The sequence below is a fragment of the Diaporthe citri genome (genome assembly GCF_014595645.1).
Source record: "Diaporthe citri strain NFHF-8-4 chromosome Unknown scaffold_3, whole genome shotgun sequence".
Classification (NCBI taxonomy): domain Eukaryota; kingdom Fungi; phylum Ascomycota; class Sordariomycetes; order Diaporthales; family Diaporthaceae; genus Diaporthe; species Diaporthe citri.
In genome coordinates, this window is record NW_025064848.1 from 5,051,175 (window position 1) to 5,076,094 (window position 24,920).

The following is a 24,920-nucleotide window of genomic DNA, read 5'->3' on the forward strand; positions in this document are numbered from 1 at the left end:
TAGTCGCCAATCAACCACCTTACCAGCACCTTCCGAGGCAAACAAAATGGTCGAGAAGAGAAAGAGACAGGCCGTTGCCAATGCGCCCGTAAAGAAGAGGAAGAATGCTCCCGCCAAATCCTCCAAGTCCTCCAAGGCCAAGCGCGTCGTCGACGCCAACTCGCTAGCATGGAAGCCCGTTGAACTGCCCGAGATGTTCAATGACGCCGAGGGCTTCTTTGGCCTCGAGGAGATCACAGGCGTCGACGTCGTGCGCAATGGGAACGTAGTCAAGTTTGTAAGCTATCTTCTTTGCTCCCTCTGCCACTCAATCACCCCGGCCACTAACGTCGGACCAGGTTACAACCGACGACACCCCTGCCCCCACCGAAGACGATGGCGATGAGTTCGAAGGCTTCGGAGATGATCCCGCGGAAACTCCCATAGACAAAACACACGATGAAAACGAGGAATCATCTCCCTCGGGACCCGATGCGACAGCGCCCACCAAGAGCAAGACCAAGCACGACGCCACAAAGGAGACACAACAGACACAGAAGAAGGACAAGAAGCAGCAGCAGAAGAAAAAGGATAAAGGCACAACGCAGACCGAAGGGGACCAAGAACTGGAAAGCAATGTGTTTGCGTCGGCCGGGGACGCTGCGGTAGACGATGCCGGGGAGGATGTGGACATGTCAAAATGGGCGCACCTGGACCTATCTCCGCAGATGATCGCCTGCCTTGCGCGGCTCAAGTTCACAAAACCGACAGATATACAGTCTGCAGCTATACGAAAGATAATAGCTGGACGCGACGTTATCGGCAAGGCTTCGACTGGATCCGGAAAAACGCTGGCGTTCGCGATACCCATTGTTGAGGCGTGGCTTTCGAGGCAGGGAGAGGGTCAATCCGTGGAAAAGAAGTTACCAATAGGCCTGATCATGTCCCCGACCAGAGAGCTTGCCCACCAGATCACAAATCACATCAAGGCGCTGTGTGAAGGGCTCACCACACCACCATATATCTGTTCAGTAACGGGCGGTCTGTCGGTGCACAAGCAACAACGGCAGCTTGAAAAGGCAGACATCGTGATCGGAACCCCAGGCCGTCTTTGGGAAGTTCTGAGTTCGAGCAGCACTTTACTGGATTCCTTCAAGACGGTGAATTTCCTAGTTGTGGATGAAGCTGATCGCCTGCTCACGGACGGTCATTTCAAGGAGGCAGAGGGAGATTCTGAAGGCTATCGACAGAGTCCAGGTTGACGAGGATGACGAGGAGCCAGGGCTCTTCCCAAGACAGACGTTAGTCTTTTCTGCCACGTTCAACAAGAACCTCCAGCAAAAGCTGGCAGGGAAGGGCAAATCGAACCTGATGGATACGCAAGAATCTATGGAGTACCTTCTCAAGAAACTGAACTTCCGAGAAGAAAAGCCCAAGTTTGTCGATGTCAACCCAGTGGCCCAGATGGCGCAAGGACTCAAGGAGGGTCTGGTGGAATGTGGCGCGATGGAGAAGGTATGTTCAAACCGTGGCATTTCTGGTAGTCAAGGCCCAATTACTAACGTTACAACAGGATCTATACCTCTATTCTCTGATCTTACTCCAGCCAACACAACGCATCCTTGTATTCAGCAACTCCATCGGCTCAGTGCGCCGCCTGTTGCCCATGCTACAGAACCTCAACCTCCCAGTCCACGCCCTTCACTCGCAAATGGCCCAGAAGGCCAGACTGCGCTCCGTCGAGCGCTTCACCAGCGCCAAGCCGGGCACACACGCCATCCTCCTTGCCACGGACGTCGCCGCCCGTGGTCTTGACATCCCGGGTATCGACGTCGTGATCCACTACCACGTGCCTCGCGCAGCAGACGCCTACGTGCACCGGTCGGGCCGGACGGCGCGTGCGGCGCAGTCGGGCCTGAGCGTGCTGCTGTGCGCACCGGAGGAGGTAGTTTCAACGAGACGGCTGATCGCCAAGGTGCACGCAACGGCGCGGCCGGGATCCGGACTGAGCCGCAAGAGTGACTTCTTCATCCGCACCATCGACGTGGACCGGCGGCTGGTAGGGCGGCTCAAGGAGCGGGTGACGCTGGCCAAGAAGATCGCCGACGCGCAGCTCGCCAAGGAGAAGGGCAGCAAGGAGGACGACTGGATGCGCAACGCCGCCGAGGAGCTCGGCGTCGAGTACGACTCGGAGGACCTCGAGCAGATGGGCAAGTGGGGCGGGCGCGGCAGCGGTCGCAAGATCAAGCAGGATGAGGCGAGGGCAATGTCCAAGGCCGAGGTCGGCGCGCTGAGGGCCCAGCTGCGCGAGCTGCTATCCAGGCGGGTCAACGCCGGCGTCAGCGAGAGATATATCGCGGGCGGCGGGGTGGACATGGATGAGCTGCTGCGAGACGGTGTGAAGGGAAACTTCCTGGGGAGTGTCGGGGGGCTGGAGCTGGACGACTGAGGGGTTGCCGGCGGGTGTGCTTTGAGATACCCTGGATCTAATGCCTGACTGTGTTGATCCAACCACGAAAAGGTGTGAAGGTGACTACTTACCCACACTCGAATACTATCCAAGAGCGGCTTTCTTCATCCTCTTATGTCCAGCTACATCTTGCCCTACACTCGCCTCCACAAAGTCCACCGCATCTCTGAATCAGCTGCCTCTCCATACCACACTATCTCCAAAGTGATTTGAAGACAGGTTGTGCCTGAAAACAGACGGTCTCTTCGCCAGCGGTTGTCTCTTGACATGCTTGTGATAGGCGTTGTGTGTGTGCGTATGGACGCCAAGTGAGACCTGCTGTCGATATGTCCGCCTTCGATATGTCCGCCTTGTAAACGTGATCACAGATCTCGTACTCTCGGTCCAACATAGTACATGTGTAAAGAAGGTCTCACAGTAGCAGCTCATTATGAAGCAGCATCGAGCTCGAATCATTTGGTCTCATTTAAATCTGCCACTTGAAGATTAGAACAATGTGTCTGCCCTCATTTTGGGCGTCACACAAACCGGCGACCAATACTATCAACCAGCCAGGTGAAGAAAAGAAAAACACTCCATGTTCTGCTCGGAGGCAGGCGGGCAGTCAGGCGAAGGTATAATCCTCATACAACAAGCCACATGAGTGCAGTAGAACCGCTCGTCAGCAACTCATTCCTCAACAGAGAGACGCAGGAGTTTCATCATTCCGTCCACGCAACGCAAGCCCTTCAAGAGGGCATTGTCTTCATTCGACTTCCCACACAGCGCATCCCTCTCCGTTAAAACCCCATCACCGAAAGCGCCGAATAAGCCGAGCCCACCCACTCAAGACACCTGACCACCAGGGCACGTCGGTATACCTATCCACAAGTGCAGAGACGCCCGGTCCCACCAAACCATGCATGGGGCCAGGTATTACTGTAGACTACGTCTCTGAGCACTCAGTATCCGAGCATGGCACATGCCCTGGCGTATGGTCACGGCCCGTATACGTACAGCAACCAGCTGGGAATACCGGGGGTTCGCTTGGTAATATCTCCGTATGGGTGGCCATACAGCCACGAGCTGCTCACATCCCATCCCGTTTCCAGACAGAGAGCAGCCTTGGCTTTGCCTGTTTGGTTGGGTTGGTAGATACGTGGACCAATGGATGACTTGGTAAATAGATGAGTACCAGTCGATAATCCACGCCATCAGCACCATGACAAACTAGAGGACCAGAAAGAGATGAAAGGTATGGAAACGTTGTGCCTTAATCCCGCAACATCGCAACCGCCGGCCCCCGAGCGGCTCTCCCTCCCCTGCTGTCCGTCAGCCTGACGTGAAAACGAATCTACTGTAGTACCTCACCCACCATGGATGATGTGCTCTCTCTGCCTGGCCTGGTCCGGCCCGGTCATCTTCCCTCACGAAGGCCAGGCAGGCAGCCCATCTTCCAGGCCATCCAGGAACGAGCGGCAGGCCCCGCCTCACCTCATCTCAAACACGCCTCCCAATCCTATCCTATCCCTCCCATCCATGCCTATTTCCTTCGGTTGAATTCCCGGCGCATGACGAAGGATCGAAGAAAATAAAGTCAAAAGAGTGAGAGAAAAAAGAAAATCAGCCCATACCCCTCCAACTCCCCAGTCGGTACCTTGCAGTAGCGTCCACTGCACGCAGGCGGACCCGCCTCCACCTCACCACTTGGGCCACTGCAGCAGCGAGATTTCTCGAGGCCCTGCAAGCAACCTAACCCGGATGAGGCAGGCGCCAACATCATGGACCCCCGCCCCCAAATGAGAAAGGGTCTTGGGGGCTCCTTGGGCTTCTTGGGAAACCCCTCATCGCGCCAGGGCGCCCAGGGCGCCTGGGAGAGTCGAAATGAGGAAACAATATTGGCTCAATTCCTTCCGCCGGCTCGGCACATGTGCATGTCAGATTGGGGGGTGACACCAACACAGAATAACCAGCCCCCTAAATGATGCATGTAGAAAGGAACAGAATGCGGTCTTACGCGGCAAAGTACCACAGCAGACAGTGTACAGTCAGCTTGCATACGGGCTGACGAGAGACGTGGTTCGTGACACGCAAAGGGACATCACAAACACGAAAAAGGGATGGAGAGACTGTTTTTGTTATCGGGCACCATCAGAGGGTGCGTCTAATTCTTCTGCCATTGGATTCTCTTTTTCCATCTTTTTCTACTGTTGTGACTAGTCTTTCTATCTATGCCATCCCTCCGCGCACCAGGCGACGTCCCAGGAACCTATGCAGGTTGGGCAGCGCCTTCTCCAACCATCCGTACTTGATGGTCCTTCCAAAAGGTTTGTCTCAAATAACAATGCTTCCTCAAAATGAATAAAACAATCAAAAATTTGGTATCATGCAGCAGCTGGGCCCGTCTGTCCGTATGCCATCGTTCGCTCGTCCGTTACAACGTCAGAACCACCCGTGTTCCTTCGCACCAACCCTTGGAGATAACAAGTGGTTTGATATCTGCCTGTGCACAGAGCCGACCGGTTACAAAGTCTTATAGCAAGTGAAAAAGTCCGAAGGGCCAGAGCAGTCGATGCTCAGGTCTTCGCCTCGTTTATAAAAAAAAAAGGAGAGTGATGTGAAGTGAAGAAATATTAATCAGCTCGTGCCAGTTCGGAATCAGCCTTCTTGTCCTACAGGGAGAGCAGAGCAAACATGGCGGCACCCAGGAAAGCGAAGTTGATTCCGGACTTGGTGCTGGCGCCAGCGGTGACGACGCTTGAGCTGGGGGTGCTTCCGGAGGAGGAAGACGAGCCGGAGCCGGAGCCGGAGCCAGTGGGGGTGGAGCCGTTGGCGGTGCCGGATGCCGACGTGCTGTTGTCGCTGCTGGGCTCGCCGGTGGCCAGTGTAATACCCTGGGTCACGGAGGCGGTGAAGTCAGAGGAGCTGGTGACGGTCTGGAGGGTCGAGGCAGCGCTCTTGGAGCTGTCGGTGGCGGATGGCTTGACGGAGGAGCTCTGAGCACCGTCGGTCTTGCCATCGCCCTGCTCGATCTTGATGGACTGGTAGGTGCCGGTCTGGTCACCGTAGACGTACGAACCAGCGCTCTTGGCGCCGTTCATGTAGTCCTGAACAGTGACACTCTTGTAGTAACCGTTGAAGGGAGCCTGAGCGAAGTCGGTGTAGCCACCGGCCCACTGCACAGTACCCTCGGGGGCGTCCTTGCGGCCGGCGACCCAGGTCCCGAGCTTGATCTGCATAGGTGTCTGAGGGTAGCCGGCACCTCCCTTGGCGTCGGCGTACTTCAGGGTCCTGACGACGGTGCCATCGATGATCCAGTCCAGCTTCTCGGCAGTCCAGTCGATGGTGTAGGTGTGGAACTCGGCCTGGGGGTTGCCGACTCCAGAGAAGCCGCCACGGTCGTAGGTGGTCGTGTCACCCTTGCTGAAGTAGTTGGTCTGGACCTGGGTCGTGTCACCTCCGAGCCACTCCCAGTCGATCTCATCGAGATCGTCTGACTGCAGGACGAAGGAGGTGACGATGCCAGTGCCGACAGAGGCCCGCGCGACGACATCAACACGGCCGAAGAAGATGTAGCCGGTGGAGGTGAAGGTAGGCGCCTCGGTCTCCTTGTTGATCGAGAAGACAGCACCGAGAGATGGGTCGTAGTTCACAGCAGTGCCAGTGGCAGCGGTGAAGAAGTCATTCTCACCCTTGGTGAAGTCAATGGTCTGCTTCGAGCCGATAGCAGGGTCGGCGGGACAGCCTGAAGTTTTGTCAGTCAGATGTACACTATCGATATGGAATGTGGGATATGTGAAATATGTGAAGACTCACCGGACTTCTTAGTAGGGTTACAAGCACTGAAAGTCTGAGCGCTGGTGAGGGTGGATGCGGCGAGCACCACAGCCGCGGTGGAAGCCAGCCTGGAGAACATGTTGCCGGTGGGTCTTGGCTTGTTGTTGTGGTGAGAAGCTAGGTGAGTGTGCGTGCTTGAGCGAGAGAGAAGCGAGCGGTGCGAGAGCACGTGTATTAACTCTGTTGTTGTTTATGGCGATGGTCTGGTCTGGGAGAGACAGAGACAGATGCAAGGCCGGAGAAGTGGCAGCAAGCCGAATTTGTATGGGAGCAATAGCGAGTGTGTGAACTGATGGGGAAAACCAAGCAAGGAAATAAAAAATGTTTCAGCACAGAGAAGTACTTGCTATAGGAAGTGATGAGCGATGTGGAGGGAAAGAGAGGGCCGTGATGGACAGGTCTAAGGAAAGGGCGGGCCTGTTTATTAAGGGGAACCGAACATCACCAACACCAAGGCTGGACCAAGCCAGGCTCAGTCAGTCATACAGTAAGTACATACGGTTATTAGACTATTCCAGGGTCCATAAGGTACGCAGGTACGCCGGTACATGGCTGCTGCATGGGTGAGGTGCCGAGCAGGCTGGCAGGTGGGCTGGGTGGGCTGGTGGGCATGCAGGCATGAGGGACAGACATGGATCAGCCATGAGGGCTGCAGCTGCCAGTGGAGCGAGCAAGCGAGTGAGCTGACTGGGCGAAGGAAAGACTGGTACACTGGGCGAGTGTGTGAGTGTGTGAGTGTGGGAGTACGAGGGATTGCCGGGCGACTGGCGAACTGGAGTAGGGGCGCTGCCTGGGCTGTGTGGCCACTCAGGCGAGGACGTGCTGGCTTGGGTTGCCACAGCTGGGCCGGGTCGGGTTTGGTCTGGTTGGTTTCGGTGGGGAGATATTCAGGGTTGAGTGGTGGAATGGAAAAGCTATTGTCGCTGGGCTGCCTGGGCTTGTCTGGGCTGCGTGGTTGTCTGGTTGCTGTGGCACTGCTGACTGACGCTGGGGGGGCCTCGAGGGCGATCCGTGGTGGACCCGGGGTTGGGTGGCCCATGTTTTGCGCCGAGTAGCCGGTAGGGGCCAACAGCCTCCTGCAGGTGTGATCCTGTCCTGTCCTGGTCCTGGTCCTGGTCTTGGCCTTTCATTCTGCAACAGCGGCCTGCTGGACGGGCCAGGGTCCTGACTTGCGGCACAAGCAACATGCTCGCTCATTCCTGCCCTGCCCTGCACGCACAGAAAAGAGACTTCAGGACATACGGACTGAGTGACCGAGTGGCAGCAGACAGACTGACTGACTGACTGACTGACCAGACAGACCGGACTGAGCAAAGAAACTGTCCGGGCTGCTGGTAGGGTTCTCCCCCGACTGCTTCTGGTGACGATCCGGCCAGATTCCGTCGTCATTTCCCCTGGATCCCCAGCTACCCTAGCTTACTTGGGCAGCTAAGGGCCCTGCCGACCCCGAGTTTTGCCCTTTTGGACTCTGGCGTAGTTTTATTTTTGCGTCCTCTGAGGCCAAAAGAGGGTGCTCAAATACGAAGCGTCGTCGTGGGAGCCGCTACCGACGGACACGCGCCGGTGGCCTCGACTGCCCAGCCGTCAGATTCGGCAAAGGCGCGAGTCGTATTAGGAGGCGCCCAGGCAGTCAGCACACCGGCGGCTGCGAGGTAAAGGACGACGCGAGATGAGCCAGATGCGAGATGCGACGCCGAGTAACCGCAGCCGTGCAACACTCCCACACTCCCAGGGCCCAAGCCTCGCAAGCCTCGTAGTAACGGTCGGCGTAACGTGTTCGTGGCCCTTGGGGGCTAACGAGCACGGGGCACGGGGTGCGGAGGATTTGCTCGTGTCTAGTCTGGGGCAGCATCGGGGAGGAATTGTCATCGCCGTCGGTCAGGACGAATACGATGCGATTGACGCTGCTGATCAAGTGACCCCAGAATTGATCACCAGCCAGCGGTAGGTCTCGGTAAGCTCTGGCGCAGATCAGTCAGTCAATCAGTCCGTCAGCGGCAGACCGTGTTTTCCCGGGTGTCTGGCTTGTGCCTTTTGGCTTTCGGGCTCTCGAGGTCTATTCCAAGCACCCGTGAGCTTCGTGTCCGCCGGCAGAGAGGCGGGCAAAAGCCAAAAAAAGGGTCCATCGTGGCCAGAGGGCCAAAATTAGCTGAACAGTGCGTCGGTGATCCCAGCTCGTGGACTGGGAGGGCTGCCTGTGCACCTGTCACGGCTAGATTGGAAGGTTGGAGAGATCGGGGCCACGGGGTTCACGACGCAGGGACGCTGACAGTGCGACGAGACGGTGCGACCCCGACCATGCTCAGGCAAGCGGGCAAATCACCACTCACTGTCCTCTTGCATCGTACAGTGTCTCAACAGGAGGAAGGCGCGAGATTAGCTCTTCCCAGCGACAGACTCTCGGGTGACCTTGAACCCTGGCCTCGACCTTGGGCCTCTGATCTGCGTCCCCGTCACACACTGTCAAACCCAACCTAGGAGGAGGGGGCCCCCCTACCAGAGCTCCGCGAGCTTAACCAAATCTCTAACGGTAACCTTGAATCTACCGCAGCATTGATGGACCACCGTCATTATCATCATTGCTGTCATGTCCGACCCCCCCGACCGGACTTTAATTGAACGTCGGGTCATTCTGTTGTTTAGCACACCATATAGTCTGTATACCATGCCATTGTTTGGAGTACGTACTGTGTTGCTTGTCTCACTCTGCGGCTCAAGATTTCGCATTCCAGCATCTGCATGTGTACGACAAACACTCATGCAAGCCGCATCCCGCGCCTGCTGCCTGCCTGCAGCCTATGGCGCCTGTCGTCGGACTTCGAGAAGCTTGATGCTGCAGCTCTTGAAACAGGGGAGGCATGTGCGTCCTCCTAGCCCCTGCCTGGGACGTCACGTTTGGCTTCTGAATGTCCAGCTCACTCACCCGCTCATTCAAAACACCAACCAGAGTCTAACACGGCAAGCCGGGTGCATGATGGAGCAGGCTGTGCCTACATCGCTGCATGGTGGGGATACCACGGCCTGCACGGCAAGGCAGTCATAGCAGGCAAGTAAGCAATCACTCGGCCTGTCGCAACGGCAACGTTCCATGAGCCGAAGCATGAGACGGTGAAGTCATGCCCAAGCGCAGGTCAGCACAGCTCAGCACAGCTCCCTCCCAAAGAGCCGGCCTCTCCATGCCTCCGACAGCCAATGACGCTCAGCCCTGCGTTTCGCATTGTGGCCCGACTCTCAGGGGCTGTGCCTCCTAAAAAGTTTCCAGCCTTTCATGACACACACCCATCATGCCAGCGCCAGGCTAAAACTGGCCAGCCAATTGTTGTGTTACTCAGCCTCATTTGGCTGCACCAACGACCCACACCACATCTACAAGCTCGGCGTCCCTCTCTGCATGCATTGGGTCGACGATGAGGTCGACGACGGCGACAAACTTTGCTTCGTAGGTTCCCAATCATCAGGAATGTCTTTGCCCGCGCATATGCGCCTGGGCATCCACATTGCCGTGTGATTTTCGGCCCCTCGCCGAGTACCAGACGCTGCCTCGGCGGGTGGGGCCCGTCGCAGTCCAGCTGAGGAATTTGATGGAATTGCCTCCTCTGCCACCATCACCCCCTCCGCCGCCGGGCCGGAGACCACCGCAGCCATCCCGGTTCATCTCATCTCTCATTCCTCGCTACAGGCCCCGAGACTCTCCCACGGCAGCCCGCTGTCGATTTCGAGACGGCTCCGCCTTCCCTGCAATTTGAAACGTGCCCGTCCAGCCCGCCAGGCCTCCTCGGTCGCAGCAGCAGCAGAAACAACGGGCCAGCCCGAGTGGGATATTTCTCCTTCCTCCAACACGTGATGCCCACCCGTTGAGTTGCTTGTCTGCCTGCCGTCCTTGATCCGATGTCTCGAGGCTGGAGGGGATTCAGACGAGTCGCTTGAATCATGCCCGCAGCGCTGCGCCTGTTCATCCTGTCTCTGCCGTGGTCGTCCTCTCCGCGTGATCGAGGCCTCCTCCACTACGTCTAGACGCCTGACATACCTAATTCTGTATCGACGACATCTAGACTGTACAGACAGACCCATAAGAGACTCAGTTGCATCACCAAAAAGGTGCACACACACTGTAGGCCTAGGGCTTTCCCTGAGCGCAGAGAACACCCCAGTATTCTATTCTGGGCGCACGCGCAAATCGTGACTACCCCACATATCCACGTTCTGGACGTCGCTTCGGCGTCAAGCCGAGCCCGAGCTCCGAACAGCCAGATTCGGCAGATTTCCAGCTGAAATGGTGGGCAAAAAGGAATCAAAAGTAGGACTGATAACACGAAGGCGCAGGGGCGTCCTGACGGCCAACGCCCGCCTGCGTATACATAGTACTTAGATAACAACAAAGGACACCCACAGCGTCGCTTAGCCATTTGGGGACAGCAGCTTAATGTGTATTAGTCTATTTTCTTTCCGCCCCTTTAACCCCAGGCCATGAAGAAAGAATCCACCTGCGATGGTCACCTCTTGATTCAAGACCACACTACTGGTCGGCGTAAGGGAGACAGATGCCGCCCTCGTATTAAATATTGATGGTGCCCATTTTGCTACCTTTCCGGCAAGCTGACGGGACTCAATGAAGGGTTCGCGGCGGGGACCAAGGGGGAAGACCGGGTTCAAATGGGATGTGCGGAAAGAGGACTAGTCGGCTGGATCGTGATGAGCTGAGCTGGGCCGGGTTCAACGTCCTGCGCTCTTGCGTGCTTGAGAAGGGGGGAAGGGGAGATAGGGTGCTTGTTATGTCCCCGGTGGGACCGACCGACCGTTTGCCAGATCTGCGCTGGTGGAGGTTCTCGATTGGGACGGGATGTTCTGTCCCCCTGCGCCGCTCGTTCGAAATAGGGTTCTGTAGCAGCTGCTATTCCGTCCGCGGTGGGATTTGCAGATGATCTGTGGAGGTGGGATGGCGACCTCGTGTTTGGCTACGAGGTCAGCGCCGTACTCGAAGGCTTGTCCCGATTCTGTCTTCTTGATCTCTCGCCTCTGCTGAGACGTTCCACATTTGCGGCTCCCTCAGCTCGTCCTCACACGCTTGGTTATGCCTGTCAGCTTTCGGGTTCCTCTTTCTTGGATATCGGTCACGCCGCGTCGTCGTGTATGTGCTGTGTGGTAATTGTGTTCTTGTATGAGGGTCGTCGAGGCCGGCTCTCGTGTTGGTCACACGGCCTACGGTCACGTTGATTTGGAGAGAAGGTGGCTGAACCAGGCACGAGGGAATAGGCATATCCTGAAAGTGGCCAGCGCTCCGTCCTGCGCATCGCTTGGACAACATTCACTCCATTCCGTGGTGGGACAGAGCGTCTTGCCGGGACGCACGATACAGCTTCGCGCAGGCGTACTCCACGCACGCCTTTCCTTCGTATGATTCTGGAGTTTTTCCCATGCACATCACGCTTTCTATATATTATTCCTTGTGTGTCTGGTAACCGATGGCATCCCGCTTTAGTTCGGGGAGCCAGTGGGATGAATTCTTTACTGTAAGTTAACATGTGTCCACCTCACCTGCATGGTCAGAGATGGGTTTATGGCCCACACATTGACAAGGCCACTTCTCTCTTCCGCGCACATCCATTATGAAGCCCATGAAGGGCCCCTTACCTCCCGTTGTATTGTGGCAATATTCTCTTTCGCCATCTCATTAGTCCAATAGCAGACGTCTGCTGCATCTTGGTAAGGATATCCTTAGAATGAAGCTGATGACTCTCGGCAACTTTTTCAGGGCCAGTACAGATGTCACCAGAGTATCCTGTGACGTTCTGCGATGATCACTCGATGTAGATCGTCTTGCTGTGTCAGAAATTCTTGACCCTCTGTCAAAGGTGAAATCGGAGACATTATGTCGATGTCTTTGAGAATGACTCTCGTCCTCTCGTGCGGAAGGCTGATACTGGAGTTGTGACATGTGCTGTTTCTTGTGTAAATCAAGATTTAGTCTGGCGTATATCAAGGTGATAAATACTTAATTTCGGAACCTTCGAAGGTAACAATGAGCTAGTTGTAGAGGAGTCTCATGTTGACAATTGAGCAAACTCTGCTGCTCTCGTGGGTGCATATTCATCTTGCGTTTCATATCCCATCGTCAGATAACGGGGTAATCATTAGCCTTCACAAACGCTGGAACAGGTACATTCAATTATGTTTGGGGTCCAAAAGCTGCAGTCTACTGCAAGTGCTGCAGCAACGTTACGTCTGACGTGCATATCGAGGCAAAGAGCCTCAACATACTTCAGAGTTCATCTTTTCTTTTCCAACCAAGATGATGCCTACCTCTGCTACATCTCGTTCATCCAAAGACCTCGGCATGCACACAAAGCGCAGCACCCGCGGCAGAAACGTGAAACAGCCTGCAATCTACAAATATGAACCGATCCGCAAGGGAGACGACATCAGGCTGTTGAGCCTCCGCCCGGGAAAACCCGGGGACATCATCCGGGCAGATCTCGAGACTGTCAGCGTTCTTGCACGCCGTCATTACTACGACGCCATATCATACACATGGGCAGATGAGAATGGCGATTCCACAAAGTGTTGCAGCCTCAAGATTGGATCCCCAGGGGTGCTTCTCCCAATCACCCGTAACTGTGACTCGGTCTTGCGACGGGTGCGCAAGCACACCGACAGGGTCTGGATTGACGCAGTGTGTATCGACCAGGACAATGTCCGAGAACGCGGACAGCAGGTCGATTTGATGCCCCGGATCTACAAGAGCGCGGTGCGAACCTTTGCTTGCGTTGGGGAGGCGTCAAGGGAGAGTGAATTGGTCCTCAGAAATCTGTCTGAAGGCATTTGGACACCGCCGCATCTTCTAGGCCCTTTCTTTGCGCGCCCGTATTTCTCGCGTGTCTGGGTCGTCCAGGAGGTCGCGCTTTCGAAGAGCGTCATCATGATGTGTGGCGACACTGCTGTAGAGTGGACCGGTTTCATGCAGGGCGAATATCTGCGACAACTTTACATTTCCAGTTACTGAGAGACGTTTCCGACGCTATTTCGACTTGGCCGACGACATCACCTTGGTGCGGCTAGTTTATTGGACGCTCTTCTACTGGGTCGAAGCTGCAGTGCTTCTGACCCCAGAGACAAGGTCTTTGGGCTGCTTGGAATGGTGTCTGAAGAAAGCAGACCGCTAGCTGACTACTCTTTGAGTACCGCCGAGGTGTACACACAGACAGCCATGTACTTGCTCGAGGTCCAGCGATGGGGACTGGATGTGATCATGGGGAATCTTTGCCATCGAAGTGAGGAAGCGAGAGCACAAACGCCAAACTTGCCTTCTTGGGTACCGGACTGGAGTCAGTGCGGATCCACACTCCTGCAACGATTTCCTCTAGTGCAACCATTGCTCCGATACCCAGATCCGATATTTGAATACAACGAGGAATCAGGTCTGTTCTTCGAAGGCCGGATCCTGGCCACTCTGAAGACCTTGGAGGAGCACGCCGATATCATCCAAATAGTCATGCATCTGTCGAATTCAAGGTCTCGAGCCTCGCAAAAGCTGCCTCCAGCCTACAGGGACAGACGCGTGTATGTTTTCTCACCGATATACGGTGTTTCCTCACGGTCCAGTGACGAATTTCTCGGTCATCGCTCATTATCGCTGTTCAAAGAACGGAAACACGCAGTTCGCAACAGCATGAAATCGATCCCACAGACCCTTGTATACAACGAACACGCTTTCCTCTTTGCTCACATAGAAGGCGGCGGAGCAGCCAGAACCGACCTTTCGGCCGAAGAAGAGGACAAGAGCCAGGAAATGTTGAAGGCGGTTGGAGGCGCCGGAGATGGGAGCAGAACACTCGCTACAGGCGACGCCACTCCGAGGAAAAGGGCAACAAGACTGCGCGACGGGAGCGATGGAGCAAACAACTTTGAATTTTTGGGCTTCGTCCAGATCCAGTCGAATCTGACCCTGTCCGAGTTTACGTCACGTTTTGAGGACATTTATCAGACCATATACACCAGAGCGCCATGTACCATCAGGATACTGTAGTCGACCGGGTGGTCCAGGCTGGGTGCAGCGAAGATTCGTTGAGCTATCCAACCCGATGGGCATCATGGCAGCGGGTTAGATTTTCTTTCGAAACCTTGGTCAGATTCTATATCTCCGCACATGCCTCGTGCTAAGGATCTTGATGCTGGTGACTCTGTTAAGGTTGGACTTTAATTGTACTATGAATTACTTTTACCGATAATAATTCCTTAAGCGTCTGACGCGCAGAAACAAATGATAGGAAACATTTATGGGACCAGGAAGACCAGGCCCACAACTTTGGCAATTCAGTGATGCAACCGAGCTCCAGACTATCCAAACAAGTTACTTGTGGACGAGGACAAGGACCGGCTTCATGTTTTGTCACCTGAAAGAAAGACAAAACATCGCATGTTCGCATTCCTGCTACCGAGCTAGCGGAATCCAGACCCGAAAACTAGAGCCCCTGTTTTGGGAATACCCTCACAAGGCCAGCCCCTACTAGTATCCACGGGCCAGACCATCAACCAAGATCTTCAGGATCAACAACCTTCCACTTGATTGGCACATCGTTGCCCGACGTGTCAGCAGCATCACACGTCGCCGCGCCCGTAACAGACTTCATCTTGAAGATGTCCGAGTACAGCCCCATCGCCGTATTGATGACATCCCTGATATCCATGTCGCCGACCCTAGAGAAACGCACAACGTCAGTCAATTCCAATGGCAAACCCCACACGCCCGGCGCATATGCCCGCTGAGTACTTACTCGAAATCATTCGTGGAGCCATCCTTCCTCGCAACCGCGACACAGCACGTGTCCTTGACGTTGATCTTTGCCCACTTGCCGCCGGTGTAGCCGCTGATGGTGTAGCGGCCAAACCGCTGGTTGAACTTGATGATGTCCAGGCAGTCGGGCTTGAGGAACTCGCTGCCCTCGGTCTTCTCGGGGGTCTGGTCGGAGTCGCAGGCGTCTTGAGTTTCGTCATCGGGTCCCCAGGTTACGTCGTCTCGGCGCACGAGGTTCGGCGAGGTGTTGCTGGTGTCTCCGCTGTGTCCCGGCGTGTACACGATTCGGTCCACAGCAGCAGCTGAGATGCTCGCTGGGACTAGGGGGAGAAGGAGGAGAAGGAGGAAGTTGAGGATATGCATCTTGGCCGTTTTGCGGGTTCGACGTTTTGTTTTCAGAGCTGGCAATTGCGTGGTCAGGTGTGCCGAAAAGAATTCAATGGAGAGATCATCGGTTATTGCAATAGTTGTTAAAAGGGCTCGATGGCGAAAGAAGAAGGTTCAATGTTGCTCTTGGCAAAAGACTGCAGGTGGTTCTGGTTTGATTGCTAGTCTTCTTATATGGCGAAAAGTCGATGCTTTGGCTTCGTGACTAGTGACGCAGACGGAATGTACAATCGAAAGGACGGCCATTTGGCCACGTCCAAGCACGAAGAGCCATAATTAATAGAACATCGTGGTTCACTTCAATGAATGACTCAACAGGAGCCCTGGGAGCCCGAATACTACGTACCTACCTAGGTAGGTAGCTTGAGCTGAGCCAGTAAACCACAATGAGAGCCAGACTAGCCAGCCGGGGATCGTCACGAGTGGACTGGCGACGGTGAGGAGCTGGAGGTATCAGTGAACAGTATATGCCAAGTAGTAGGATTGAACATGAAAACCTGACTGTTGCGCCATGTCATTAGAGTGTACCCTGCGAATTGCATGCTTACAGACCCTTTATGACTATCTCCTCAGCGACCGGTGTCAGCTGAAGCATCAGCTGCTTCTTCTCCCATAGCACGTATGCCTTCTGATCCATCCAGTTACGGCTCTCGTCACAAATCTTCAAATCAAAGTTGGCAAGGAGCGATGCGAAAATGAGCCTCATCTCGTGCCACGCCATGTTCTGCCCTATGCAGTTCCGAGGTCCGTACGAAAAGGGCTGGCAGGCATCGCGTCGGTCGTCTGCGTACCTGGGGTCGCCGAGCCACCGTTCCGGGACGAACGAGTCCGGGTCCTTGAAGTTGGCCGCGGACCGGTAGGCGACATACTGGTGGATGGAGCACCGCACGCCTGTCGGGACCCATCTGCCGCAGATCATCCGACCTCCATTCTCTGCCGGGATGCCTCGGGGGATCCCCACCGGAACTGGCGGGTACATGCGGAGGGTTTCTTGGATACCTGTATGGCCGGCTCAATTAGCAATCTTGCTGAATGGGGCCGGTCAGACAGTCAATCGGTGGAGACGGTATACGCACAGGCGTTCAAGTAGGTGAGATTTGCCAATGAGTCGAAGCCGAGGCCGTGAGCTTTCTTTTGTTCCCGGACCTCCTTGGCCACTTTTGACATTCGCTGTGTGTCCATCGAGAGAAGATAAGTCAGGCCGCACAGTAGCGTGGCTGATACCTAGCTGTCAGCCTCGTTCAAGAACTGATTGCGGCGAGTCCAGCTCTAGAAGTCTCACCTGTAGTATCAGTACCGGCCAGCATGAAGAGATCGGCGTTTGAATGCATCTCATTCAAAGAGATTTTCCCCCCATCCTCCGCTGCCAAGACAAGGTTCCAAATGTCGGGCTGATCTTTGCAGAAGTATTGTGTAAGTACTTTGGTTTTACCATCGACAGCGGTTCCGACCTCAACTCACCAGATTTCTTCTCCAGCCTCTTGTCCACTCGATCCGCCGAGTGCTTGAAATGCGTCGTCTTCATCTTGTTGAGGCTCCTGGGCTCGATATATTTGTAGATCTTGCTTAAGAGTGGGTAGTACTCGATGAACTGGATGAGTGGGAGCACTCGCACGGCGTCGAATACGTTCTTGACCCACGAGGAGTATTCAGAGCTCTGGAGGAGCCCCAGGGGCTGGCCAAAGGTGAGGTCTCCCATGATGTCGAAAGTGGCAAAGTTCAACATTTGGCCGAGCGGCACTGGTTGACCGTCGGTGCCTCGCAGTTTCGAGATGAGCAGGTCGACGTACTTGTGGAACAGGGGCTCTTGCTGTCTGAGACTGCGGTCCGAGAAGGCTGGGGAGAAGACGCGGCGCATTCGCCTGTGATCGCTAAACGGTGCCGTGAGGAGAGACGGTGTTCCTGTTCGAGGGTTGAGTTAACGTGGGAGGTAACGACGGTGGAGACGCATAGGCTCACCATTTAGAGGCGGTAAACTGTGAGTCTGTAGTTAGCTATCAATGAATCCATACAAGCAGTTGAACAGCTGGTTAGGGAAGCCGCAGCGACCTCGGCAAACTGTTTTCTCGTTTGCGCGGAATTTTGTGACATGCACTAGGGTTGCAGAGAACTTACTGAGCCTCTTGTGCCTTGTAATTCTCAGAGTTGCCAGGATAATGCCCGCACACATCTTTCCAAGCTTGCGGGTCGGTATAGCTCAACTCATTTGGGCTGAATCGAATCACAGGTCCGTATTTTTCATGCAAACGCCTCATGAGCTTGATCTGCTCGCCTTGCACGGCAACGATCCAGTACGGTATACGACTGATAGCTAACCACCATGGCCCAGGAAACTTGGCAAGGGGGTGCAGGGTAAACGTGTAGATGACGGTCCAGACCACGTACGCCACAATGAGGACAAGCAAGGCCCATATGGACGAGCTGGGCAGAAGCCCTTCTCGGAATGTCAAGCTCATGCCGTAAGTGGTGTGCAGGCACTTCCAGAGATAGAAGAGGTGAGGTTATGACAGGAAGGCGGCATGTGAACACTACCCTGACATTTCAAACAAGAATTCTACGCGGGACATCCATGGACGCCGGGGAGTTGGCATTTATACACGGTACCTGTTAAGGTTTAAAAAGTGGAAGATCTTGGCTGGACCTTGCTTGAATGCAGAGACCCGCTACACCCGCCGATGTCCCTATCAGAGCGTTTCCTATTATCGAAAGGCGATGGGGCTCTGACGTGTAACGATCCGCTATATATATGCAGGCCGGTAGCTTTGTGGATGCCAGCTCTGCCATTTTGACCTGTTGGTGCCAGATCTGGTAACGACGCCAAGCCCAGCTAGTATTTACATCCGCAAAGACGCAATGTTGAAACTGCAACCATAGCACCGACAAAATTTTAGGGGCTTGTTTCGTGCGATGATCGGCAAGCTGCTGCAGGGAGAAATCGATGTGTCACTGCATGTCATCGCCTGAGAAAAGCTTCCCATCCTACAAGCTCGAGCATGCCCCGGATATGTGTAACGCTGTTGAGAGCAGCATGTGTAATTACTAATCAGTGGAACGGCTCTCGACAGCCAGCGAAGGCCTCGTGCTACATAGGTGATTATGCTCCGTAGCAGAGGCGCAGAGCAGTTGACACCATGTAACAATCCTTGTAATAATCAGCTGCTACTTAATCCACACAGAAAGCTCTGCACTCTCCACCGAGAATGCCACCGCCCGTCTGTGTGCGGAGTTCTTCCAACGATAAGCGGCGGTCGGTCTTCGGTCCAAGGTCAGGCTGATCATCACCCTCAGGGCCTGGATGACCTGATATCCAAATGACTCGCGACTATTGGTTCTGAGGTGGGAAGACGTGCAGTTCTGTATAACTTTAGCCCCTTGGTCCGGTTAGGAAACAGCCTATCACCCCTTACTCCGCCTTTGCGGACATGGTTCTTTTGTCCCCCCAAACTGATCCACACCACACCGATCCGCGCGCATACCCTGATCTTCTCCGCTCGCCACGTGCGTAACGCGAATCCTGAATGCTTGGGTGCATGACTATGTGGAAACTGCACAACGTAGTTTCCATCACTTTACGTGACCGCTTTCTTCGTCACAATCGGCGATTCCATGTGGCGACTGGTTATATAGGGGACTCAGGCTCTCTGGTCGGACTGGTCTCACGTCTGTCTATGTGCTATCCAATATGAGCTGCTCTAGTTGCAATAGTCTGGCTCGCTCCGATCATTTAGGTGTCCATGAATGGGTCTCTCCGCGTAGGGCCCGTGGCAAGCCATTTCCGTCCTGTCTGGCGGGGCTAGAAGTGGGTCGGCAGTCAAGACCGCAGGTTTTCTCTTGAGCTCCTTGCCACAAGTCCCATGATATTGCAAAAATTTCAATGAGCTGATGGGTTGACTTGGGGTTTTGACTACGAAACTACCACACTCCTGGATATTGCCTTGGCCATGGTGTCCTATGGAATGTTCTATTATTTTGGTGGCTGGCTATCTGCCTCCACTCACACATAAGGGTGTTCAGATTGTAGAAATAGAATTGGGTTCTGAAAAGATGAACAATTGTTTGGGAATCGAACTGGGCATCATGAACAGAACTATGACTGCAGAGGCTCTTCAGAAACGGCTCTCTTGAAGGTTCATATATAGGATCAGTGGTTAACCCCCTCGTGTTTTGACACGTTTTGTTTGCAAGCAGAATTCAACCTGACGATGAAAAGCATAGTGAGGCTTAACGAGAGTTGGTTGGTTCAGTCCTCAACATTGCCATCATCGGGACCTGAAAATAAGAATGGTCAAGTCTGCCTCCCGCGTGCCTAATTTCGTCCCAGCAAAATATGCTGTTGAAAAGGAATCACCACCTCCCTACCTTGCTTGGAAGCTCAGTGTTCCTGGATCCTTACAAAATGAGCGACGATATATCACCACACACATTGAGCCCACTGCATCCCGTACTCATATCCCGTACTAATAGTGCTTCATGGCAGCCACTCTAGCGCTCAGCTATTCCTCTACAAACCTTTAGAAATATCCACCGGCGTACTTTTCGTCGCATATTTTGAGTCGCAGGGGTATCATGCGGCTCCTACGGAATGACATAAGACCCAGTAAAGTATTTCAATCCAGTTTCTCGACTTGAGAAGGGTTGATCGTTGGCTCATGGGTCTCTTTCACCATGGCGATCATCCAGATCTCAGACCAGTCTGGCTTCTTCAAATGATGATAATTATCGAGAGAAAATACTGACCCCTACTCCCAGAAATAATCAGCATTCAAGTTTACACACCTCTGGTCCCTGTTCTTTTGAATATGATGAAATACCCTGAGCCATCCATACCGGACCATTTCGTTTTCTTGAGCGGAACCAGAGAACTTTTGCTTCGCCATCCACTTGAGAAGTCCTTTGGATTATTAGCTACAAATTTGTACAAGAGAGTCTGGACTGCTCCATGATTTTCTCTTTCGTTCATTGACACCGACTATGAAACCTTCTTCCTTTTCTGGGTAAGTAGTCATGAATGGGCTCTCTGGTGACGGACAAGATCCAGACACGGACTGTATCCTGTGAGATTACTACAACAAAACTGCTGCATCCATTCCCCGGAACAAGAAACGCCACCCTGAGTGGGTCGGAGAGGAAGGAAAACGGCACCTGGTTTCAGCGGGCACTTGAGCATGGAATTTAGGGAAACCCAGCATCTGGAGGTCCATGCCATGGCGGTAGTACTAATGTCATCGAGTGACGGACGTAGCCTGCATGGGACAAGCCATGTACACCTGAGGATTTATCTTCTTCCAACTGAACGAGACACACTTGAGACCACTTATGATGGCACCCAGGAACCTCTTTAGGAATCCAGCATAGCCCTGGCACAAGGGTTGCACACTAGTCAACGGCAACGAACCAGGCACACTCTAGTTATCACCAACACGACGGGGAGTCAGACTTGTGAAACCCCAATACACATCCTGGAAACTTTCCACCTCAACTACTAAGCAAGCGGTAGTTAGCACAACCAACCATACTAACAACTGCCGAGTATTAAATCTAGCGTGGGGGCGGCCAAGGAGAATCTCGAATCCCCAGGGCTTGGTCGCCCGCCCGCTGCAGATCAATGCGATTTTGACAGCTGACGGCCATGATGGGCTTTGTAAGATGCCACTCGCCTCATTGGCAGGTCGGCCGCTCTCCAAATCGCACGATGTCCTAGTAGTTCGAGCTTGTTGGCGCCTTGATTCCTTTGGCCGGGTACCGGGCCGGGGGGTAGCACCGGGAGCCCTGCTACAGTTTGAGCGAGACGCCGACATTGACAAGGATTCGAGTGACGATTAGCTGGCTATCAGGAATGCAAAAGAATCATGCAATGCCCTTGCCTTGATTGCACGCAGTGGAATCACGCGTTTCATGGGGGCCCGGCGGGCAAGGTGTAAGCGAAGCCTGGTCCACCCGAGGAACCGAGTCCTTGGTCTGACCCGTGTTGAACCCGGATAAGCTGCCTGAAGCCGTTCCGAAGAAAATGTCCCTCTGCCAAAAGTACCGACGGTGGTGGCACACGGCTTATTCCATCAGTTCTCGCGTAGGACGGCAGATCCTTCGGATCATGGGGGCACGTGTGTCGAGTGTGACGACGCGGGAATGCCTGTATTTGTGTTAACGCGGACATGGGCATCTGCCGTACACACCCCGCGTGATCCGTGCTTGGTGGGAGATGCCGATGGAAGATGAGATGCTGGCGACACGTCCTTTGCAGCATGGTTCGATCGTTCGACGATGAAGCCGGCTGTCCGGCTTTCCTATATCGGCGAGAAATGCCTCCTTCGTCGCCTCGTGCAGTGAGGTCGTTGGCTGTCCTTCGCATCTCTGTCCGCGCGACTTTCTTGGTGCCCGTGGCGAAACGACTCCGCTCTGACTGCATTGGCTAACTGATGCCGTTGCATGTACCGGTCGAATACCTCCGGGCTGGAGGTAACTGTTGCAAGAGGCGAGATGGAGGATAACATACGTTGCCAAAGATGAGCAAATAGAAACGTAAAATGGCAAGTGGTTTAGTCAAGTCCGGCAACGAGTCGATAACAACTGGTCGGCTTTGGCTTGATCTTCTACCTGCTGTGCCCAACCGCTCAGGTTGAGCACGATCAGTCCATCCTTTTTGCTGAGATGGTCAGAAGCAAATCCTGTCTGTCAAAGGATCGGTGCTACCTCAAGAGGCATAAGCCGCCAAATTGGCATTAAAGGATGAGTGAGAGAGCTCACAAGGTTCGAGGTAGGTGCAGGGACATGTCTGTGGAGGGGCCGCATCTCACGTCCCCACGATGTGACCCCCACGCCATCAAGCCAGAGCCACTCTGTCGGAACTAGGCACATGCTGGACCCCTGTAGGTAGACAGGACGAGAACTCGACGGCTCGCGCTGTGTCAGCACCAGATAATGCTGAGAACAGACTGTCGATATATTTGAGCGAGATATGGCCCTGATTCTGCAGGGTAGTAACTAGTCACCTTGTCAATATGGCATCCAAATAAATGGTTGCTACGCGTGGGGTAGGGAGAGTGGAGTCCCTCGGACTCCGTCCTGGTCTGGCCTGGTCCTTGGACCCCGCGAAAGAAGTGGAAACGCGGGGTGTTCCATGAATGTACAGTGACTGTGAACTGTGTCGACGTTGCCGTGATTCAAACCCACTCAGGCGCTTGGCCTGTCCAAACTCCACATCGTGAAGCAGACCAAGTTCTCGAGGAGACAGAGGAGGCGGGCCGGCATGCCTGTAGTCCTGTGCCGCGTCTCCAACCTTGGGGAACCAGTCGGGATCCCCAAACAGGGTAGTGGTCACTCAAGGGCTGGAGAAATCGGTCACCTGGCTCCCAGATTCGACAGGGTTGGTATGCCCGATCCACTGTCCGTCCCATCCGAGCCAAGTTCATTGCTTACTCTCGTGCTCGGAGGCCCAGAAAGCAGTGGCCCGGCGGGAGGACGTTGGCGGTTGACGAACAAGATGTGCCTCGGTTCCCCAGGCAGCTCATAAGAATGTCTGTGGAGCAGATGCCGTGCTCGGAGACCGAAGTGGCCGTACCAAACTGCAATGCACTCGGGCGGAGGATCGCAAATTGCTACCGTCCAACTGGGCCTCGCCGTGGGCATACGCAAGCACAACATCACCAAGCGCATCCGGGTTTGCCACGGACAAAGATGATACAGTACAGTCAGTATTGAGCGCGGGCATAACACACGATTGGTCAATTTTGCGGGCGATATCGCACTGCCCCATTCCAACCGGCCGCCCTGCCCAGCGTCGGATGAGGCTCCGTGATGTTCGGCGGCAGATGGCGACGTAGCTGAGGGCAACCACAAGGGTAATAGAAACTGGGAAGGCAGAGGCCAAGGGGAGGGTGGTGTGCTCCAAGCAATAGTGTCGCGTCATGGCGATCACCAAGGTTGCACCTCAATGACGGGATACAGGCCGCGATCAAACGCTGGGAAACACAGGCAGACATGCTGTCGAGTAATCTGCAGGACGTCAGCATGGCAACGAGTGGCCTGCTGATTTGCCTGCTGATGTGCATCGAGACCAACATCGTCGTGGCTGGCGTGTTGGTGGTTGATGGAAAATCACCGGTCAGCAGGACGTGGTGGCGCCACACATTCCTCGATTCCGAGGCAGTATTGTGCTCGGGCGTGGCAGAGGACGGAAACAGACGGAGCTGCAGAATGGGCGCCCCGTATCGGACTGAGCTGGAGTCGGATTTGCACTCGGCCACGACCACGACGAGCACGGGTGCTGCGATGCCAAGGCACAGACTTGATGGGAGAAGAGGGTCTTGTCGATCTACGGCTAAGGGACAAAGATGACGCGCGCACTGTACCACATGGGATCGCACAGCACAGTCCAGAACCATCCAGGGCTGTGTCCACACCCTCCTTCCCCAGATGGAAGGCGCGACACTAAACCGGATCCACCTCCTCGCAGCTCTGACAGCGTGGAAGGAAGGAGGTGCTGCCCACCCTGCCCCCTGCCCCCTGCCCCCTGCCTCCACACGCAATCCTGACATCCTGCCTCTTTCTGCCTTCTGACCGTCGGCTGCTCGACCAAGCCTGGAGCTTCGTTCTTCCACAGCTTCCGGCCAAGCCAGCTGGAGGATCGACGACGACAGCAGCAACCCTCGAGTGATGGCATCCATGACCTCGGCCAACAACGCAAAGTGATCGCATCGCGTAACTCAGACACCCGACAACCCGCTTCCGTCCGCCCGCCGGGCCGCCCATCAGTCAGTCATCCCTAAAGCCCTCATGAGAGAGTCTCCCACCACCCACACGCTGCTGCTGTTGTCAAAGCAGTCATTCAGCTCCCACGCCGTCGGGACTTTCTCGGCTGACTGCAGCTCGCATCTCACAAACCAGGACCGATCTGCATCTTGTCCATGCAAGAGGGGACGCTGACCAGAATAGAGGGGCAAAACCAAACCTACACACCGCCTCGTGGGCATGTGTAATGGAACGGAGCCAGCCTTCTAGAAGCAGTCGTCAGGCCGGGTGGACAGCCAGCCTCTTTGGCCCCTTGTGCCCCCTTGTCCCCCAATACCACCTGCCCACTCATCCGCACTGCACTGACGGATATGTCCAGCGTATCAAGACCCCCGCCCAGCAGAACAACTACACAGCACAGCCCACGTGGTGTTCCGACCCATCGTCCATGTGTAGAACCATGACCGCCCACACCTGGTTACGCTTGGAGGAGAGCCTTTTGTCGGTCTGCTCGACGACTGTCTCGTTTCACAGTGGTAGTGTCTATCTGATGCTTCTTATCTCCACATGCGGTTCTCCTGGCCAAATGCTGGCTTTAACATGTCATCCAAAAAAAGCATGGACTACCTCCACGACTTATGACGCGACCAGAGAGCCTCACGTCAGGTACAGTACGTATCGGGGTTCCGCACCAATCACCATCTCGGTACCACTGAGTCCAGAATGTGGGATTCTGGTGGCTGACGTGGA

General features: G+C 54.7%; 6 protein-coding genes across 6 annotated transcripts; 3 read left to right on the forward strand and 3 right to left on the reverse strand.

The window, feature by feature from the left end:
- Positions 1–46: 46 nt before the first annotated feature.
- INS49_008903 (uncharacterized protein) lies at positions 47–2,428 on the forward strand (the record flags this gene model as incomplete). Its single annotated transcript, XM_043169640.1, has 4 exons — positions 47–277; positions 339–1,139; positions 1,204–1,494; positions 1,553–2,428. The coding sequence occupies 4 exons, from the start codon at positions 47–49 to the stop codon at positions 2,426–2,428; spliced, it is 2,199 nt and encodes a 732-aa protein (XP_043027320.1).
- Positions 2,429–5,100: 2,672 nt separating this feature from the next.
- Positions 5,101–6,344, reverse strand: INS49_008904 (uncharacterized protein; the record flags this gene model as incomplete). Its single annotated transcript, XM_043169641.1, has 2 exons — positions 5,101–6,173; positions 6,245–6,344. 2 exons carry the CDS (start codon positions 6,342–6,344, stop codon positions 5,101–5,103), a joined length of 1,173 nt encoding a protein of 390 aa, XP_043027321.1.
- Positions 6,345–12,599: 6,255 nt separating this feature from the next.
- Positions 12,600–13,265, forward strand: INS49_008905 (uncharacterized protein; the record flags this gene model as incomplete). Its single annotated transcript, XM_043169642.1, has 1 exon — positions 12,600–13,265. The coding sequence occupies one exon, from the start codon at positions 12,600–12,602 to the stop codon at positions 13,263–13,265; it is 666 nt and encodes a 221-aa protein (XP_043027322.1).
- A 204-nt stretch (positions 13,266–13,469) lies between these two features.
- INS49_008906 (uncharacterized protein) lies at positions 13,470–14,288 on the forward strand (the record flags this gene model as incomplete). The annotated part of the gene is made up of 1 exon (XM_043169643.1): positions 13,470–14,288. The coding sequence occupies one exon, from the start codon at positions 13,470–13,472 to the stop codon at positions 14,286–14,288; it is 819 nt and encodes a 272-aa protein (XP_043027323.1).
- Positions 14,289–14,790: 502 nt separating this feature from the next.
- Positions 14,791–15,419, reverse strand: INS49_008907 (uncharacterized protein; the record flags this gene model as incomplete). The annotated part of the gene is made up of 2 exons (XM_043169644.1): positions 14,791–14,959; positions 15,037–15,419. The coding sequence occupies 2 exons, from the start codon at positions 15,417–15,419 to the stop codon at positions 14,791–14,793; spliced, it is 552 nt and encodes a 183-aa protein (XP_043027324.1).
- A 568-nt stretch (positions 15,420–15,987) lies between these two features.
- INS49_008908 (uncharacterized protein) lies at positions 15,988–17,899 on the reverse strand (the record flags this gene model as incomplete). The annotated part of the gene is made up of 6 exons (XM_043169645.1): positions 15,988–16,442; positions 16,520–16,660; positions 16,726–16,839; positions 16,905–17,345; positions 17,403–17,419; positions 17,559–17,899. The coding sequence occupies 6 exons, from the start codon at positions 17,897–17,899 to the stop codon at positions 15,988–15,990; spliced, it is 1,509 nt and encodes a 502-aa protein (XP_043027325.1).
- Positions 17,900–24,920: the final 7,021 nt, after the last annotated feature.